This window comes from Acinonyx jubatus, chromosome A2, assembly GCF_027475565.1.
Source record: "Acinonyx jubatus isolate Ajub_Pintada_27869175 chromosome A2, VMU_Ajub_asm_v1.0, whole genome shotgun sequence".
Classification (NCBI taxonomy): Eukaryota; Metazoa; Chordata; class Mammalia; order Carnivora; family Felidae; genus Acinonyx; species Acinonyx jubatus.
Window position 1 is genome coordinate 148,795,892 of NC_069383.1, and position 18,457 is coordinate 148,814,348.

The following is an 18,457-nucleotide window of genomic DNA, read 5'->3' on the forward strand; positions in this document are numbered from 1 at the left end:
ATCAAGAATGGTTCACAGAGGAAATGGTGTAAAACGCTGGCTTAGAAAAAGAGACGGGATTTCAAAAAGCAGTGAGTGTGTCTGAGAGGATATTCAGGGGGAGGGGCGGCAAATGAACACAGGTACTCTGACAAGGACTCAGACACAGGTTATAAGCCCCGTGCAAGAGGAAGGCAGAGAAAGGACTTTGGAAAGTCATACAAAAAAGGGGTCTAAGGACTACACACTGGTGAGGGATCTTCATAGCCCTCACAGCTGCCCGTCACAGGGAGGAAGAGCATGAGGTCACCAGCACAGCTACATTCTTACCTTTTCTGAATGAGTCCAGGCTGAACATTTCTGGCCAGGAGGGAAAGCTGGAATCCTAAGAAGGAGGGCAGAGAGGCAATGGTTACTATTCTTGGTCGAGGATCCCACAGAGAAGACTTCAATAACACAGAGAGCACTTTCCAGAAGGTGAGAAAAATGAAGCTCTTCACTGATGAGTCCCAACTGCTGCTCCCACTCTTAAGGATGGAAGGACCATCTCCACTCTAGAGTAATTACATGTCTTTGTTTCTTACTCATTAAGAGCTTTCTTCGTTTTTCTGTCCTAAACTCCCTGAACCCTGCTAAACAGAACAAGTGGTATTTTATCCTGAGAGACATATTTCCACTTCATCACAGTACTTGCAGCTTTCCTGGGACTTCTGGGAAGAAAGGAAATTCTACATGGACCCCTTTCCTCATGTGGTATCAGCAAATGGGACTAACGAGTGCCTTATAGACAAACTGGTTTACTGGGCTTTCACACAACTAGGTCAAGCCCCTAGGGGTGGGACCGGACAGCAATATCAAGAGTAACTACCGTGATTCAAGGTACAAAGCTTTTCTTCACGGTAGAGTCTATGAGATAACAAATACGAAGTTGAAGTTCAACTCTTGAGCAAAACTTTTGGTGCATTTTGATCATTTAACTGAAGAGTACACCTAGAGACTTAAATCATACACGCATACAAATAAATAACACCTCCAGTTTATTGATTTTGTTTAAAAAATACTCAAACTCACTTATAGATGTTCTTAATAATGTAGTACTCCTGGACTGGTGCATAACCTTATGTGGCCTTAGTTTAAAAATATCTACACAAGGCTCCTGGGTGGCTCAGTCAGTTAAGTATCTGACTTCAGCTCAGGTCATGATCTCACGGTTCATGGGTTCAAGCCCCACAATGAACTCTGTGCTGACAGCTCAGAGCATGGAGCCTGCTTTGGATTCTGTATCTCCCACTCTCTCTGCCCTCTCCCACTTGTGCTCTGTGTCTGTCTCTCTCTCAAAAATGAATAAACATTTTAAAAAATTAAAAAAAAATCTACACACTGTTTTATCAAATCAAGATAATGTCCAATATTGCAAGGAGTCTAATGGGGCCTACACTTCTGCTCCTGACTGCCTTCCCATCTCATTCTCAAATTGTGGGGGATAGGGGTGGAGGGCTGACCTGGGGCCGAATCTTTCAGGTCCATAGCAGGTCTGCCCTGATGGCCTCCTCTCCCCCAGGGATGCCGGAAATTTCAGCCGATAGGATATGGTAGCTCAGAGAGGAAACTTCAATACAATATCAACAAGGACACAATTCATTTTAAGAAGTTACATTCTATAGACTCCTTCTACCCAAATTAAAAGAAAAAGGGTGTAATTTGAGATTCTAATCTTAAAGAAAACCTGAGTACTATAAAAATCCAAAACATGTAAATGATTATTGAGACAATACTTTCTTGCGAAGAAAGAGTAAATCAATTTGCTTGTAAACAGACTCTTAGTTTTGCTTTTAAAAAGTCCCTGACCCTCTCCAAGGCTCACATAATACTATCTTTACCTGTATTGGCCTAAAAAATACATATGATATTCAAGATAGGATGTTTCAGAGATATTTTACTGAGCTCTAGAACATTTCATAGAGATTTAAAAAAAAAAAAAAAAGCTGTGTTCCTTGAAATATAATTATATTGGAAACTTTTATGATGCAGAGTTTCTGTTAAATAATTCAGAGATAAGTAAAATAATGTTATGTCAAGATTTCTTGCATAATGAAACACTGCTTAATTCCAGGTAGAGTCATTGTGGGATGATTCAAGGACAGAAAGATTCCATAACGACTAACTAATGTCTTCCAAGATAGTCACAAGTGGATTTAATGCATGCCTTTGCTTTACAGTGTGGCTGAGCATGAGATCCACCACTGCTATGTGTGCATGGCTAAATCAACTTACCTTACAAGAGCAGTGACAGTCTCAGATTTTGTAGGCTTTTGAACTGGAGCTGAATTCTCTCCTTGCTATTCCTCATCACGAGGCTGGGCCTCCTCCTAGAAAATAGAAGCCTGGGTCACTAGAGTGATGGGACCCACAGGGAAAATAAAGTTGCTGCAGACCAATGAACTTCATTACTAACTCTAACAACAAGGACACATTTTGTTAATAGCGTGAAACACATACTGGACACACTGGTGTCTCACTTCAGGACCTGCCATGACCCACTCACGACACATCAAATCGTGAGCTACCCTACACCAGCACCTGCAAAGATACCAAGAAAGAGATGTCATGGTAAAGAGGGGTTTGTAGTCCTGAAAATATTTTCTCTGAGCCCAGAGCAAAACCTGCTTCAGTTTTTTTTTTTAATTTTTTAATGTTTATTTATTCTTTGAAAGAGAGAGCGAGAGCATGAACAGAGGGGCAGAGAGAGGGAGACACAGAATCTGAAGAGGCTCCAGGCTCCGAGCTGTCAGCACAGAGCCCGACACGGGGCTTGAACTCACGAACCGCAAGATCATGACCTGAGCTGAAGTCGGACGTTTAACTGATTGAGCCACCCAGGGACCCCAACCTGCTTCAGTTTTGAGTTTTAATCCTATATTGACTCTAACACACCCTATCTAAGGTAAATCAAGCTCTTCCAGATGAAGAAAATAACAACTAGACATTGAATATCATTTTTATAGTTCACAAAGTACTTCCATAGATTTTATAGCAGTTAATCTATGCAACTACCTAGGGAGGCAGAAATGATCTTTCCCAGAGAAGGAAATAGAGGCAGATTTTCCCAGAGAAAGTCACACAACTTGCCCAAGATCCCATAGCTGCCTCAGGGCAAAATGGAAACCTGCAGTTGGGTACTGGACTCCAAAGCTTCACACGCTTAATACTGCAATATTTTTATTATTTCCATGATATTATGCTGTTGCCTAGATGTCCCATGGTTCATTCTTGGAAATAATATTTTATAGTGACACAAAGGTTGAAAGGGAAAGAAAGGTCCAACTGATAAACTTTGGACCATGGCTACATAAGTAAAATGCTTGGGAGAATAAACATCTTTTGGAGGCAAAGGGACAACCTAACACAGATAAAAAATACAGTGAAGGATGTGTTTCCCGCATCTTAAACAGTTATACAAATAAAGAGCACTCCCACAAACTCCATCAAGAAAAGAGGCCTCCCTCCTGGAAACTCCAAAACTCCAAGATTTAATTGTAAGATGTAGTCAAGACCCACAATGACAGTGGCTTTATTGCCTTCAAAGAAACACCAAGGGAAACCATCAATGTCTCCTTTCCCTGTGGCCAGTAAGTTGCAACCAAAAACAGTTTGAGAGTCTGCACCTGGCCATCTGCAGTCCACCTGCCACAGTGTACGGCAAGCCCCTGTGGACTGGGGTTGCAAAGTGGGACAATCTCTGCCTTGCAACATCACAATTACGGTGACCAATGTTGCTACCCGAGGACTAGCTAGACAGCATGCTGACGCCATACTCGGGGCTTGGGGGTTCTGAGGACCCCTGGGACTCCAGTTCAGTGCAAACAAAGGACCCAACATGCATTAGGTCTTCCCCTGCGAAATGGGGCAAGTCACCACCAGCAAACAAAGAACACCTCACCCCTTGGCCTCCCGCAGTGACAAGGTGGGTGCAAAAAGGGGCAAACGAGGGGGACCAGAATGCACCAGGCCTCCCTTTGGACGAACGGTCCAGGCGGCACGGGGTACAGACAAAGGTCCCGGGGCACTCCGGGGGCTTCCTCCAGGCCCTGCCTCGGGGAACGGAGCATCCCCTGAGGCGGAGGCGTCGTTGCGCCAATGAAGCGGCCTCTCCCGCGGTCCCCGCGGAGCCCCTGGCTACCAGGCCCGCCCCGGCGGACCGGCCTGGCCCCCGCCCCCGCCCAGGCTCCATGGCAACGGCAGGCCGAGGCCTGGCTGCCCACGGCTCGGCTGGGCCGGCTTCGCGGGCAGGCCTAGGATGCCCGGCCTGCTCCTCGGGCCCGCCCGCTTCTCCGCCCCACTCTCCGCCAAGCCGGCGATCGGACCCGGGCCCCTCCTCGCGCCGACCACCCCCGGCCACGGCAAGCTCCTCAAGGGGACACGAAAGGGGAGAATAAAAAGCCCAATTCACCTGTTGTTACAGATGTGAAACAAGCCTCGGTGCACCGCGCATGAGCCGCGGGCCCCCCCAACCACGGCCGGACTACAACTCCCACCAGCGGCGGCGCGGCCCCTTCCGGGTCCCGTGGCGGAAGTCCCGCCGGTAGCGCCGGGGCTCCCCGCTCCGCCTCCCGCGGCAACCCCGCTTCTGAGCGGGTCTCCAGAGGGTCCCCCAGCAGGGGCTCGCAGAGGCCTCCCAGGGCTCACGCCGCCGGACGGCCAACCCGCGGCGAGACCCCGGCGCCGGGCCCAATGGGGGGCGGCCGCGGTGGGCGCAGGCGGGACTTCCGGCAGAGCAGCCGAAGGGGTGGGCGCGCGGGTAGCGGTGGGGCCGCTGAAGGAGCGGGCTTGGGTGACCGGGGTCCCGCACGGCGCCCCTCTCGCCGCGCCTCAGCCCCTCGCAGTGTGAGAGCTGGAGGGCTCTCGCGTCCTCTGCGCGCCCGCCCCACGGCCCCCGGCCGGCAAGGGCTGAGCCAGGAACGAAATCCAGCTCGGGCTCCGGACCTCCATTCGCCTTCCCCGCCACAGCCCGTTGCCACGCCTCTTCTCCTCTCCATCTCCCCTCCGATCTTCTGTTTCTTTAGGGAGGTGAGAATTTCTGCCTCACGACATTGTTAGGAGGAGACCAACGCGATGGCACGTTGTAAACTGTGCGACGCTGGGAAAAGGACAAGGTAGCCCTTGCTGGTCCGAGTGCCGTCGGGTCTGGAGGTCTCGCCCCGGCCCCTGGCCTCGCCTAAGTGAGCAAGGGCATTGTCCCAGACACATGCTGCGGTCCTCTAGATGAGGCTCCGTGGGAGTTCAGTGGACTTCCAACTAAATAAACGAGAGAACTCAGTTGGGGTAGCTCTGAGGCTGGGTCAAGACTTTATAGCTGGAAAGACCTAGAAAATGCTTTTAAGACGTAGCCTTTTGGAATAAATGAAGAATTAATGACATATCCCGTCATTTTTACCCGAGCAATTAAATGTAACAAGTATTATTTTCTTTCTACATTGGACAGAAGGGCGGGGGTGGTGGGTGTGGAGCATCGTGCATTCATGCAAATACTTGACACCTTTTCTGAGCAGGGCATGGTGCTGTGTGCTATGCTCTATGGGAAATGATCCGTGTGCACATATTTGAGTCAAGTGTATAACAATTGTTGTAAGCAGGTTTGAAGACACAACGACCTGTCCTCAAGGGGCTTAGGGCCTGATAAGATGAAAACATTGTGTGAGGCAGAGAGAAAGTGATAAATGCTGGAGAGGAGGTATGAAGGGTTGAGAGGGAGGAATACTCAATGCCAAAATCAAGGAGAAGGAGCCACAGAAGCAAAGACAGCCAGTGGAACAAAAGGCAAATTCTAAGAATATAAGGTAATGCAGTATGACCAGAGGGTTGGATATGTGTACAGGTTTTAGAGGCAATGGAACAAAAAAGTATAGCTATGAATGCTGTGCTGAGGGATGTTGACCTTATTTGTATGCAATTATTCTTGCATGCAAATTTGTATGCATTAGTTTTATAATTCTAAGTAGGAAAGTAAAATAACTGTCCGATTTTAAGAAGGTTATTCTGGAAGTGTGAGGGTAAGATTGGCAGGAAATATAGGAGTTAGGGTACTAATGAGAAGAGGGGTACTGAGGGATTCAGCTATGCTCAGCAGCAAAAAGGGCAAGAAAGGAATGACAGGGTGATGGCAGAGCACCTTGCTTGTCCCTGGCCACAGGTGTGTGGAGAGGTGACTGAGATCTGTGCCCAGGGGCTGGAAAAATTGCACACTGTTAACATAATTAAGGGACAAGGAAGTTGTAGAAGAGGCATACAGATTATGTTTAAAATGCAGTTGTGAGGGCACCTGGGTGGCTCGGTCAGTTAAGTGTCTGACTCTTGGTTTTGGTTCAGGTCATGATCTCACAATTTGTGAGTCGGAGCCCATGTCAGGCTTTGTGCTGTCAGTAGGAAGCCTACTTGGGATTCTCTCTCTCCCTCTCCCTCTGCCCCTCCCCTGCTTGCTCGCTCGCTCTCCAAATAAATAAACATTAAAAAAAAAAAAAAAAAAAAGAAATGCCGTTGTGAATGTTAAGTCTGAAGATGTGGTCCCTACTGTAAAAGACGTTCTGACAGAATGAGAAAAGCGTGTAAGCGAGTCTTGAAACCTAGAGGAAGCACTGCGAAAGAGACACAAGTGAAGCATTCTAAGTAGTTTTACTTCCTGCAGATTTTCTGTTTTTAGTTTTCTTTCTAAAGGTCCTTTCCTTTTTCTTGAGCCTTTAACTATTCTTAATGAATGGTTGTATCTGGTGGAAGTTGATAAAGTGATGCACTTTATAATAGGATGAGTGCCAGTTAGTGTCTTTTTTGCTTTCTCCCACATCTTTCATCTCTTGTTTGCTGCTCATTTCCTTATCACTACCTTATTTTCCTGGGTCCGGTCCGTAGACCTCATTCTTTGCTAACATCTCTGTCTAGAAACTTCACTTCAGACCATTGAATGCCTTTGAATTTCTATGGCAGTTTATTTTTCTCCGTGGGGCAGCACTCCAAGGTATTTCTTTGCTCCATCTTCCCCAACTAGAACACCAGCTTCTTTGTGTTATATTTGAGTCCCCAATGCCATGTTTGGATAATTACCTCCCATCAGATTATTGTCCTGTGGATTTATGCCACTCAGGTTACTTTTCTTCAGTTTCTTAAAGTTGAAGTGTTGGTAGAACCAATTTTATTTTATATATTGAAGTGGAATTTGTGGCTCAAGGCCATTGAGCCACAGGAAATAGGGTAGAAGAACATAATTTTTGTCATGGGATCTACAGCCATGAGGAGTGAGATCTAGGACCTCTGTTACACCTCCAAGCTAATGTCACTGTGTGCCTGTGGGAGATTCTGTGTTGCTAGCCCTACAGTATTTCTTGGATTTGTTTAAATCTGCCCACAATTTGTGTCAATAGCCTCATTTGTAAACTCTCTTCAGTTGCCTAGTTTGAGTGGCATTTTCCCCTCTTATGTTTACTACTCCAGACTGAGGTAATTTTGTGGGTACTTCAAAGTAGGTTTTCAAAAAAGGCTAAACACTCCCTTTCTGTGCTTTGTCAAAGTCAAAGGGGACATTTAGCAAGATATACTGTAGAGTTAGAAGATTCTTAAGTCAGAACAAAGTTGAATGAGATGACTTTTAAGGCCATTTCAATTCTGAAATTCCATTACTCTAAACAATTCCATTTACAGTGAACTGGTACTTTTTCAGATCTCTATGTAAATATGGAAAATTCCATAAACTGGTTTTCATTAAGGTAGGGAATTAATTTCCTTAACATGCTGAGTTCAAAGATTAATTTTTTTCAGTTTATTTATTTTAAGAGAGCGAGAACACAAGTGGGAAAGGGGAAGAGAGAGGGGGAGAAGGAGAGAGAGATCCCAAGCAGGCTCTGCACCACCAGTGCAAAGCCTGATGTGGGGCTTGAAACTCAAGAACTTCGAGATCATGACCTGAGCCAAAGTTGGACGCTTAACCAACTGAGCCACCCAGATGTTTCCATAGATTAATTTTTTAACATCCATAATTCAACAGAAAATGGGTATTGATGGGGTCCCTGGGTGTGCCTGGTTAAGCATCCGACTCTTGGTTTCGGCTCAGGTCATGATCTCACAGTTCATGAGTTTGAGCCCCATGTCAGGTTCTGTGCTGACAGCTTGGAGCCTGAAGCCCACTTCGGATGCTGTGTCTCCCTCTGTCTCTGCCCTTCCCCTGTTTGCATTCTGTCTCTATCTCTCAAAAATAAACATTAAAATTTTCTTTTAAATGGGTATTGGGCATGAATAGGAAGTGAACAAAAATACATTGCATAATGACCATTAGGTCTAGGAAGAGAAAGTTCAACTTTACTTTTTTTAATGTTTATTTATTTTTGAGGTGGGGGGCAGAGAGAGGGACAGAGGATCTGTGCTGACAGCATAGAGCTTGATGGGGGCTCGAATCCACAAGCCATGAGATCATGACCTGAGCCAAAATTGGACGCTTAACTGATTGAGCCACCCAGGTGCCCCTACCTTGCTTTTTTTTTTTTTAAATGTGTTATCTTTTATTGTAGCAAAATATGCATGACATAAAATTCAACATTTTAACCATTTTCAAGTGTACATTTCAGTGGCATTTGGTACATATGCCATAACTACTCTCTAGTTCCAGAACATTTTCATTACCCCAAAAGGAAGTCCCATATGTACCTGTTAAGCAGTTTCTCCTCATCCTCCTCCTCCCATCCTCCCCAGCAACAGCCCCTGGCAACCACTAAACTGCTGTTTCCATGGATTTTCTTATTCCAGATATTTCATGTAAATGAAATCATATAACATGTGGCCTTTTATATCTGGCTTTTTTTCAGTTAGCATAATGTTTTAAGATTTATCTGTTTTGTAGCATATGTCATTGCTTCATTTTTTTTATAGTTGAATAATGTTTCATTTTGTTCTATTCATATGTTGTTGAGCATATGGGTTATTTCCACCTTTTGGCTATCAGGAATAGCACTGCTGTGAACATTGATGTACGCGTTTTTGTCTGAATACCTGTTTGTATTTCTTTTGGGTACTTAGCTAGGAATAGAATTGCAACTTTGCTTATTTTTTAAAGATACTTGGAACTATGAAACACACTTAGCATTCTTTCTTCAAGTACTGGTAAGATTTGTTTTCTCTCTTCATCTGGGTTTCTGCTCAGATGTTATCTCAAAGACAACTTCTCAGACCACCTTGTGTATTTATTTGTGGAATCCTTATTTATTGCTGGTTTCTCCCCTAGAATAAAGATCTTGAGGGCAGGGACTTAATTGTCATCGCTGTCTCATTAGCACCTTGCACAATGTCTGGCACTGTCAGAAGTAGGTGCTGAATACATGTTGAATGAGCACTTGCACATGGGAGACAAGCATTCACACACTATTGTGGGAACTGTAAATTGGTAGTATTTATTTAGAAGTCAGTTTGGCAGTATCAGATTTAAAATGTGCATGCCCTGGGGTGCCTGGGTGGCTCAGTCCATTGAGCATTCCACTCTTGATCTTGCCTCATGTCAGGATCTTGCGGTTTGTAGGTTCAAGCCCACATCTGGCTCTGTGCTGATAGTGTGGAGCCTGCTTGGGATTCTCTCTCTGCCCCCCCCCCCCCCCCCGTACACATGTGTGTGCACATGCTCTTTCTTTCTCAAAATAAATACATAAACTTAAAAAAAATAAAATATGCATGCCCTTTGACCCATTTCACTTCTAGGAGTTTATCTCACCATACCCCCATATGTGAAAGAAAATTCACTGCTGATTATTCATAATGTTTAAAAAAAAGAAAACCTCCTAGACACCTGGGTGGCTCAGTCATTAAGCATTACTTTGACTCAGGTCATGATCTCATGGTTTGTGAGTTCGAGTCCCACATCAAGTAAGCTTGAGCCCTGCTTCAGGTGAGCCCTGCTTCTCTCTCTCTCTGTCTCTCTCTCTCTGCCCCCCTGTGGAATTTTCTCTCTCTCTCTCTCCCTCTGTCCCTCGATCACTTGCACTGTCTCTCTCTCCCTCAAAAAATAAAAATAAATACATAAGTAAACCTACCTATCCCTTATTATGGGGCTAGTTGAATTAAATAGAATATATCTGTATTGGGGTGCCTAGGTGACTCAATCGGTTGAGTGTCTGACTCTTGATCTCTGCTCAGGTCATGATCTCACAGTTTGTGGGATTAAGCCCCACATCAGGCTCTACACTGATAGCCCAGAGCCTGCTTGGGATTCTCTCTCTCTGCCCCTCCCCCATGTTCTCTCTCTGTCTAAATAAACTTAAAAACAAAAGGAATATATCTGTATTAGTCTCCAGATGTCATTATGAAATGCCACAATCTGGGTGGCTTAAACAACAGAAATTTACCTTTTCATAGTTCTGTGGCCAGAAGTCCAAGATCAAGGTGCCATCAGAGTTGCTTTCTGCTGAGGCCCTTATCCCTGGCTTGCAGATGGTTGCTGTCTTGCTATGCCCTCACATAGCCTTTCCTCTGTGCTTGTGTGGACAGAGAGAGGTCTCTGGTGCCTGTTCTTTTAAGGACACTAATCCTATCAGATTAGAGTCCCACTCATGACCTCAATTAACCTTAATTAACTCCCTAAAGACCCTATTTAAATACAGTCATGTTGGGGGCTAGGGATTCAACATATGAGTTTGGAGGAGACACAAATCAGTCCATGATAACATCAATTAAATGAAGTAGTATGCAGCAATTTAAAAGAATGAGTTATGGGGCGCCTGGGTGACTCAGTCAGTTAAGCATCCAACTCGATCTCAGCTCAGGTCTTGATCTCAGGGTTGTGAGTTGAGGCCCTGCATTGGGCTCCAATAAGTAAATTAATTAATTAACTAATTAATTAATGAGTTAGATCTAGTGTGAAAACACTGAAAAATATCCAGGAAATGTTGAGCATAAAAAGGCATGTTTTGTGATAGTATGTTTATGATTCCAACTATGTTTTTAAAAAGACCATGTGTTTATACATATGCTTATGTAAGCATAGAACATCTCTGCAAGAATATATCAGAACTGTTGTTTTTTGTTTTGTTTTTTTAAAGTAAGCTCTACGGCCAATGTGGGGCCTGAACTCACAACCCACAGATCAAGGGGCTTCATACTCTACTGATCAAGCCAGCCTGGTGCTCCTATATTAGAATTATTACCTGTGCAGCTAAATTAGAGTCTCTTAGTTTCCACTTTATACTCTTCTACATTGTTGGATTTTGGGTGACCAAAAGTATGTATTCCTTTTATGATAATAAAAAAACAAAGTATCTGGAATGTGTAGGGTTCCTGAGAAAGAAATTTATAGTGTTATATTTTATAACGGTAGCCATTCATGCATTTTCAAATATATTAGACTCAGATGTATGTTTCTTTTTATTTTTTATTTTTTTAACGTTTATTTATTTTTGAGACAGAGAGAGACAGAGCATGAACAGGGGAGGGGCAGAGAGAGAGGGAGACACAGAATCGGAAGCAGGCTCCAGGCTCTGAGCTGTCAGCACAGAGCCCGACGCGGGGCTCGAACTCACGGATCGCGAGATCGTGACCTGAGCCAAAGTCAGACGCTTAACCGACTGAGCCACCCAGGCGCCCCATATGTTTCTTTTTAAAACATTTAGAAGTTTATTTATTTTGAGAGAGAGAGTACACACAAACGGGAAGGACAGAGAGAGAGAGAGGGAAAGAGAGAGAAACCCAAGCCGATTCCACACTGTTAGTGCAAAGCCTGATGTGGGGCTTGAACTCATGAACCACGAGGTCATGGCCTGAGCTGAAGTCAGACGCTTAATCGACTGATCCATCCAGGCACACCTATATTTACTTTCTATTATAATTAGATAAGTTTATAGTAATTTCAAAATACACAAAAGTGATGAGATAGTATATGTTATGTCATGGACCTTAAACATCCCTGCAAGTTCATGTTGGGTATACCAAGAATGCATGGCCCTACCTGCTCTTTACCTAGACTGTTTCTCAGGGCTGTGTTTTCAGCAGAAACCTGGAGAGATGAAGTATTGTCTCCCCCAGGACAAAGAGCAGATTTAACTTCCACTTGCTATAAAAACAATCTCCCAAATTCAGTGTTTCTCTCTTGATAATGAAACACTATGTGAGCAGACAACTATGGTCAACATTTTCATATTACACCCAGGAAACTTGGGGGGCATAGGGAACTGTTATGAAGCTTGGCTACTCATGAGGCTCAGCTACTGCTTTTGCTGTGATTGAAGTCCTTTGTGTCTGATCCAGGAGTCTTGTGTCTTCTGTCAACACCTACCAGGTAGTAACAGGGTAACTACCAGTTTAGCTTGTAAGTGGGGTAAAATTCCAGACCTGTACCTGCACAGTTCCTGACAGTGACCCAATGTCCACCACCCTGGATTTTAAAAATCAGATTATAGCATTTCATTTGTAATTATACCAAAGTGCATCTCTATAAGATTTCTTTTATTCAAACTTATCCCTGTCCTTTGCACCAGTATTTTAAGCTTTGTATCATTGCAACATTGAAACATGAATATATTTCATTTATATATGTACTTCTTTCAAAGCCTTGAGTTCATTTTTGTCCCCAAACTGCAGAAATACGGGGATTTGGGTAATGGAGTATCACATTTTTCATTATGCACACTGTTATAAATCAATTATGTTTTTAATGTTTATTTATTTTGAGAGAGAGAGAGTGCACGTGCATGCACGCACAGGGGAATGGCAGAGAGAGAGGGAGTGAAAGAATTCCAAGCAGGCTCCATGCTGCCACCACAGAGCCCGACGTGGGGATTGAACTTACAAACCATGAGATCATGACCTGAGCCGAAACCAAGAGTCAGACGCTTAACCATCTGGGCCACCCAGGTGCCCCTAAATACTTTATTTTTAAGCAATCTCTTCACCCAACTTGGGGCTCGAACCCACAACCCTGAGATCAAGAGTTGCACGCTTCACTGACTGAGCCAGCCAGATGCCCCTAAATCAGTTATTTCAGAAGAAAACTCTAGCTAGTGTCATTGGCCAAATTGCACAAATCAGTTATTCATTTCAATCTAGAAAATATTTTTTGGTAAAACTGGAAAGAGAATGTATAGCTCCCAGGCTGCCTTTTAGCTATCACTATTAACCATGGGGTACTGCGAAAGTGCCAACATACAGTCTTTTTAGAAAATGTGAATGAAACTGGGCTTCTGGTCAAGGTAGCCTTGTACACACTTTGATGCCACTCCCTTTGTCTCAAACACATGGTAAAATTAATAAAAGATTAATATTACATATCCGGGGTTGCCTGGGTGGTTCAGTTGGTTAAACATCAGACTCTTGATTTCCACTCAGATCATGATCTCACAGTTTGTAGGTTTGAGCCCTGCGTGGGGCTCCAAGCTGACAGCACTGAGCCTGCTTGGGATTCTCACTCTTCCTCTCTGCCCTTCCTACACTTGCGTATGCATGCTCTCTCTGGCTCGCTCATTCTCTCAGATAAACTTTTTTTTAAGTTGTTTTATTTTTTTTTTAAATTTACATCCAAATTAGTTAGCATATAGTGCAACAATGATTTCAGGAGTAGATTCCTTAGTGCCCCTGACCCATTTAGCCCATCCCCCCTCCCACAACCCCTCCAGTAACCCTCAGTTTGTTCTCCATATTCATGAGTCTCTTCTGTTTTGTCCCCCTCCCTGTTTTTATATTATTTTTGTTTCCCTTCCCTTATGTTCATCTGTTTTGTCTCTTAAAGTCCTCATATGAGTGAAGTCATATGATTTTTGTCTTTTTCTGACTAATTTCACTCAGCATAATGCCCTCCAGTTCCATCCACGTAGTTGCAAATGGCAAGATTTCATTCTTTTTGATTGCCGAGTATATACATTGTATATACCTACCACATCTTCTTTATCGGTTCATCCATCGATGGACATTTGGGCTCTTTCCATACTTTGGCTATTGTTGCTAGTGCTGCTATAAACATGGGGGTGCATGTGTCCCTTCGAAACAGCACATCTGTATCCCTTGGATGAATGCCTAGTAGTGCAATTGCTGGGTCATAGGGTAGTTCTATTTTTAGTTTTTTGAGGAACCTCCATACTGTTTTCCAGAGTGGCTGCAACAGCTTGCATTCCCATCAAATAAACTTTTAAATAAATAAATTACATATCCATATTAAAAAGCAAGACAAAATTTTATGTTGGCCAGAAACAGAGTTGTAAATTTGGACTATATGGATCTAGAAATAGAGGCAATTTGAAGTTTATAACCTATAAGGTAATGTGATTGAGTGGGTGGGGACAAGTGCCCCATGTGATGTGGATAACTGGGCCCAGGATTACTGCATGCATTTAGGAATTTAGGTGGGGTTCCCTGAATTTAACAGAGACTAGAAAAAATCCATGTATGCCTAAAATGTAGCTTACATGAAATTGTATACCTAGGAAGTAGACACAACCTTGAGTCCAAACCTAAATCCACCTACCCTCTCACTGGATGTGTAGATCTCCTGTCTCCCAAATTTTACAGTGGAAACGGAGTCTCAAGTTACTAATGTAAGGCTTGTTTCTGGTTGGGGTTCCTGGAGGATTGAGTAGAGATTATCACAAAACCATCAGGGAAGGAGATACATGTGTAAGAGAAAAATTCCCATTCATGAGTTGTTTATAAATCAAGCTTCCAAACATACAAGAAAACCTATCCAAAAGAAAAAACCAACAAAATCAACATTAAGAGATGAATTCACTGCAATTAAAATGAAAATAATGGAGGGGGCGCCTCGGTGACTTAGTAGGTTAAGCAACCAACTTCAGCTCAGGTCATGATCTCAAGGTTTGGTTTGTGAGTTTGAGCCCCGCATTGGCTCTGTGCCAACATCTCAGAGACTGGAGGCTGCTTCAGATTCTGTGTCTCCCTCTCTCTCTGTCCCTCCCTGGCTCACTCGTTTTCTCATTCTCTCTCTCTCTCTCTCTCTCTCTCTCTCAAAAATAAAACATTTAGGGGGCACCTGGGTGGCTCACTCGGTTAAGCGTCCAACTTCGGCTCAGGTCATGATCTTGTGGTTTGTGAGTTTGAGCCCCGTGTCAGGCTCTGTGCTGACAGCTCAGAGCCTGGAGACTGCTTTGGATCCTGTATCTCTCTGTCTCTGCTCCTTCCCCACTCGCATTCTCTCTCTGTCTCTGTCTCTCTCTCAAAAATAAAAAAAAACATTTTAAAAATCCTGTTTTAAAAATAAAATCAGGGGCGCCTGGGTGGCTCAGTCATTTGAGCATCTGACTTCAGCTCGGGTCATGATCTCACGGCTGGTGGGTTTGGGCCCCATGTTGGGCTCTGTGCTGACAGTTGGGAGCCTGGAGCCTGCTTCGGATTCTGTGTCTCCCTCTGTCTCTGCCCCTCACCCACACTCACTCTATCTCTCAAAAATAAGTAAACATTTAAAAAAATTAAAAATAAAATGATGATGGAGTAACCTAATAACTTGAAAATACATATTTTAGAGTATCCAAAGATATAAAGGAAGGATATCTGTTTTAAAAGAATAAGAAATTATGAAATAAAAATTACCAGGAATGAAAAGTTGACAGGTAAATATTTAAAGAACCAAATGGAAATCCTAGAAATTAAAAATGCAATTGTTGAATAAACACAGATGTCATGAACTCCAGATAGGTCTTAGTGGAAAGAGGTTTAGTGAGTTGGAAAGTTACGTTGTATTCTGAGTGCATAGTTTATTACTAAGAGAAAAACAAAACAGAACAATTAAAAAACATGAAGACTAGGAGTGCCTGGGTGGCCCAGTCAGTAAAGTGTCCAATTCTTGATTTCAGCTCAGTTCATGATCTCATGGTTCGTGAGTTCAAGTCCCAAGTCAGGCTCTGCGCTGACAGCACAGAGCCTGCTTGTGATCCTCTCTTTCCCTCTCTCTCTGACTCTCCCCTGCTCACTCATGCTCTCTCTCTCAAAATAAGTAAACTTATAAAAAAAGACTAGATTGAAGGGCTTTAATATAAGTGTATAAGTTGCAAAAGATTACACTAGAGGGACTGCAGAGAAGTAATCCTGCATTTAACATGACGTTTGGAAATGTTCCAGAATTGAAGATGCATACCCTTAGAACAAATGTGCACACTGAATGGCATGCAAGATAAATAAAAATAATCACCTAGACCCAGTGCAATGAAACTACAGATATTAAAGAAATCTTACAAGCTACTAAAGAGAAAAGGCACAAAACCACAGTGGAAAGCAATTTAACAACATTCTTCACAATAATAAAAGAAGACAGTGGAGTAATCTACAATTTGCTAAGAAATAACTGTCAACTTAGAATTCTATATCCAGCTAAACTCTTTGTAGGATGAGGAAGTGATAGATTTTCAGTTTCATAATGAGTAAGAGACGATCTCAGCCAGTGACCCTTACTGAAAGAAGAAACTAGAGAATGTACTTTACAGAAGAAAAGATAACCCAATGTGATACAATAAACTGACGAGAACTAATATTAGAAAAATAAATTGGTAGGGACACCTGGGTAGCTCAACCGGTTAAGCATCCAGCTCAGGTGAGATCATGACTTTGGCTAAGGTCATGATCTCTCAGTTTGTGAGTTCAAGCCCCATGTCGGGCTCTGTGCTGACAGTTCAGAGCCTGGAGCCTGCTTCGGATCCTGTGTCTCCCTCTTTCTCTGCCCCTGCCCCGCTTGTACTTTTTTTTTTCTCTCTCTCTCTCAAAAATAAATAAACAAAAAAAATAAAAATATGGGTTCCTGGGTGACTCAGTTAAGTGTCCAACTCTTGGTTTCAGCTCAGGTCATGATCGCATGGTTTGTGGGTTCGAGTCCACATCAGGCTCCACACTGACAGCGCGGAGTCTGCTTGGAATTCTCTCTCTCCCTTTCTCTCTGCCCCTCACTCTCTGTCTCTCTCAGAGTAAACAAGCTTTTAAAAAAAGGGTTTTTTTCTTTTAAGATTTTATTTTTAATTTTTTTTTAACGTTTATTTATCTTTGAGACAGAGAGAGACAGAGCACGAACGGGGGAGGGTCAGAGAGAGGGAGGCACAGAATCCGAAACAGGCTCCAGGCTCCGAGCTGTCAGCACAGAGACCGACGCGGGGCTCAAACTCCCGAACCGTGAGATCATGACCTGAGCTGAAGTCAGACGCTTAACCGGCTGAGCCACCCAGGCACCCCTAAGATTTTATTTTTAAGTAGCCTCTACACCCAATGTGGGACTCAGACTCATAACCCCAAGATCAAGAATCTCATGCTCTACTGACTGAGCCAGCCAGGTGCCCCTAGAAATATAATTTATAGCTTCTGATCCAGTCAAGGAAGATAAAGAAAAAATATTAATTGAACAGAAGGCAGGAGAATGAAAAAAATAGAAGAAGAATGAGGTAAACAGTGCGCAAAACAACATATAAGATGATAGCATGGGCGCCTGAGTGGCTCAGTCGGTTAAGCGACCAACTTCAGCTCAGGTCATGATCTCGCGGTTTGTGAGTTCGAGCCCCGCATCAGGCTCTGTGCTGACAGCTCAGAGCCTGGAGCTGCTTCGGATTCTGTGTCTCCCTATGTCTCTGCCCCTCCTCTGCTCATGTTCTGTCTCTCAATAACAAATAAACGTTAAGAAAAAAAAAAAAAGATGATAGCAATACATTGGGCACCTGGCTGGCTCAGTCAGTTAAGCATCCGACTTTGGCTCAGGTCATGATGTCATAGTTTGTGAGTTCGAGCCCAGCATTGGGCTCTCTGCTCTAGGCATGGAGCCTGCTTCAGATCCTCCCCCACCCCCGCCCCCCCGCTTGTTCTGGCTCTCTCTCTCTCAAAATAATAAATAAACTAAAAAAAAAAACCCAAAAGATGATAGTAATACATCAAATCATACCAAAGTTTGTGATCATTGTAAAAGGTTTAAACTTGCCTGATTATTGTCCTCACACCAGAGAACACCAGTGGTTTTTTGGTACCAGTACTGTTTGGGTGTTTTGAGTGGGAAATGTAATTCTTCTATTAAGCACTAGAGGTCAGCAGCATTCATTACTGAATTTTTTCACTATAAGATTTGTCATACCTCTGTCAGATTCTCAGGAATCAGAAATGCGTTTCTTTTAGAGCTGACATATAATCTTTCATCTAAGGATCATTTCCAAATTTGAAAAAAACAGTTTCATAGCACTTAGAATTTCAGCTACTCAAAATAGTTGCCAAGAATGTATTTAACTGCCTAGTAGATCTAGCAGACATCTAAGCCAGCTTTTTTTATGGATTGCACTTTTTAATTGATGGGGATTAGTTAGATGTTTTGTGAATATAGCTTCTTTAGCTACAAGGATTCACACAGGACATAGGCAGCTAGAGAACCTTCATAGAATCTAAGGACAATTAGATTTATACAAGTTAATGGCCTTTATTGTTGCTGAGAGGCTGTTATCTTTCTGACTAATGGTTACCTTGGGAAAATCATACGACTTGTTCACTCTCTGGG

General features: G+C 43.4%; 1 protein-coding gene across 4 annotated transcripts in view; it reads right to left on the bottom strand.

Moving 5' to 3' along the window:
- DHX30 (DExH-box helicase 30) overlaps positions 1–4,564 on the bottom strand; it is a 29,086-nt gene extending 24,522 nt beyond the window's left edge. For 2 of the 4 annotated variants that reach the window (XM_053219495.1, XM_027038605.2), the window contains exons 1-4: positions 4,430–4,564; positions 2,254–2,348; positions 1,482–1,588; positions 310–364 (exon numbers count right to left, since the gene is read on the bottom strand). In XM_053219495.1, coding sequence (XP_053075470.1) covers positions 310–337 — 28 coding nt within the window. In that variant the 5' untranslated portion in view covers positions 338–364; positions 1,482–1,588; positions 2,254–2,348; positions 4,430–4,564. The remainder of the gene's footprint in view (positions 1–309; positions 365–1,481; positions 1,589–2,253; positions 2,349–4,429) is intronic. The other 2 variants (XM_027038609.2, XM_027038608.2) reach the window with 1 other exon arrangement.
- Between the last annotated feature and the right edge of the window lie 13,893 nt (positions 4,565–18,457).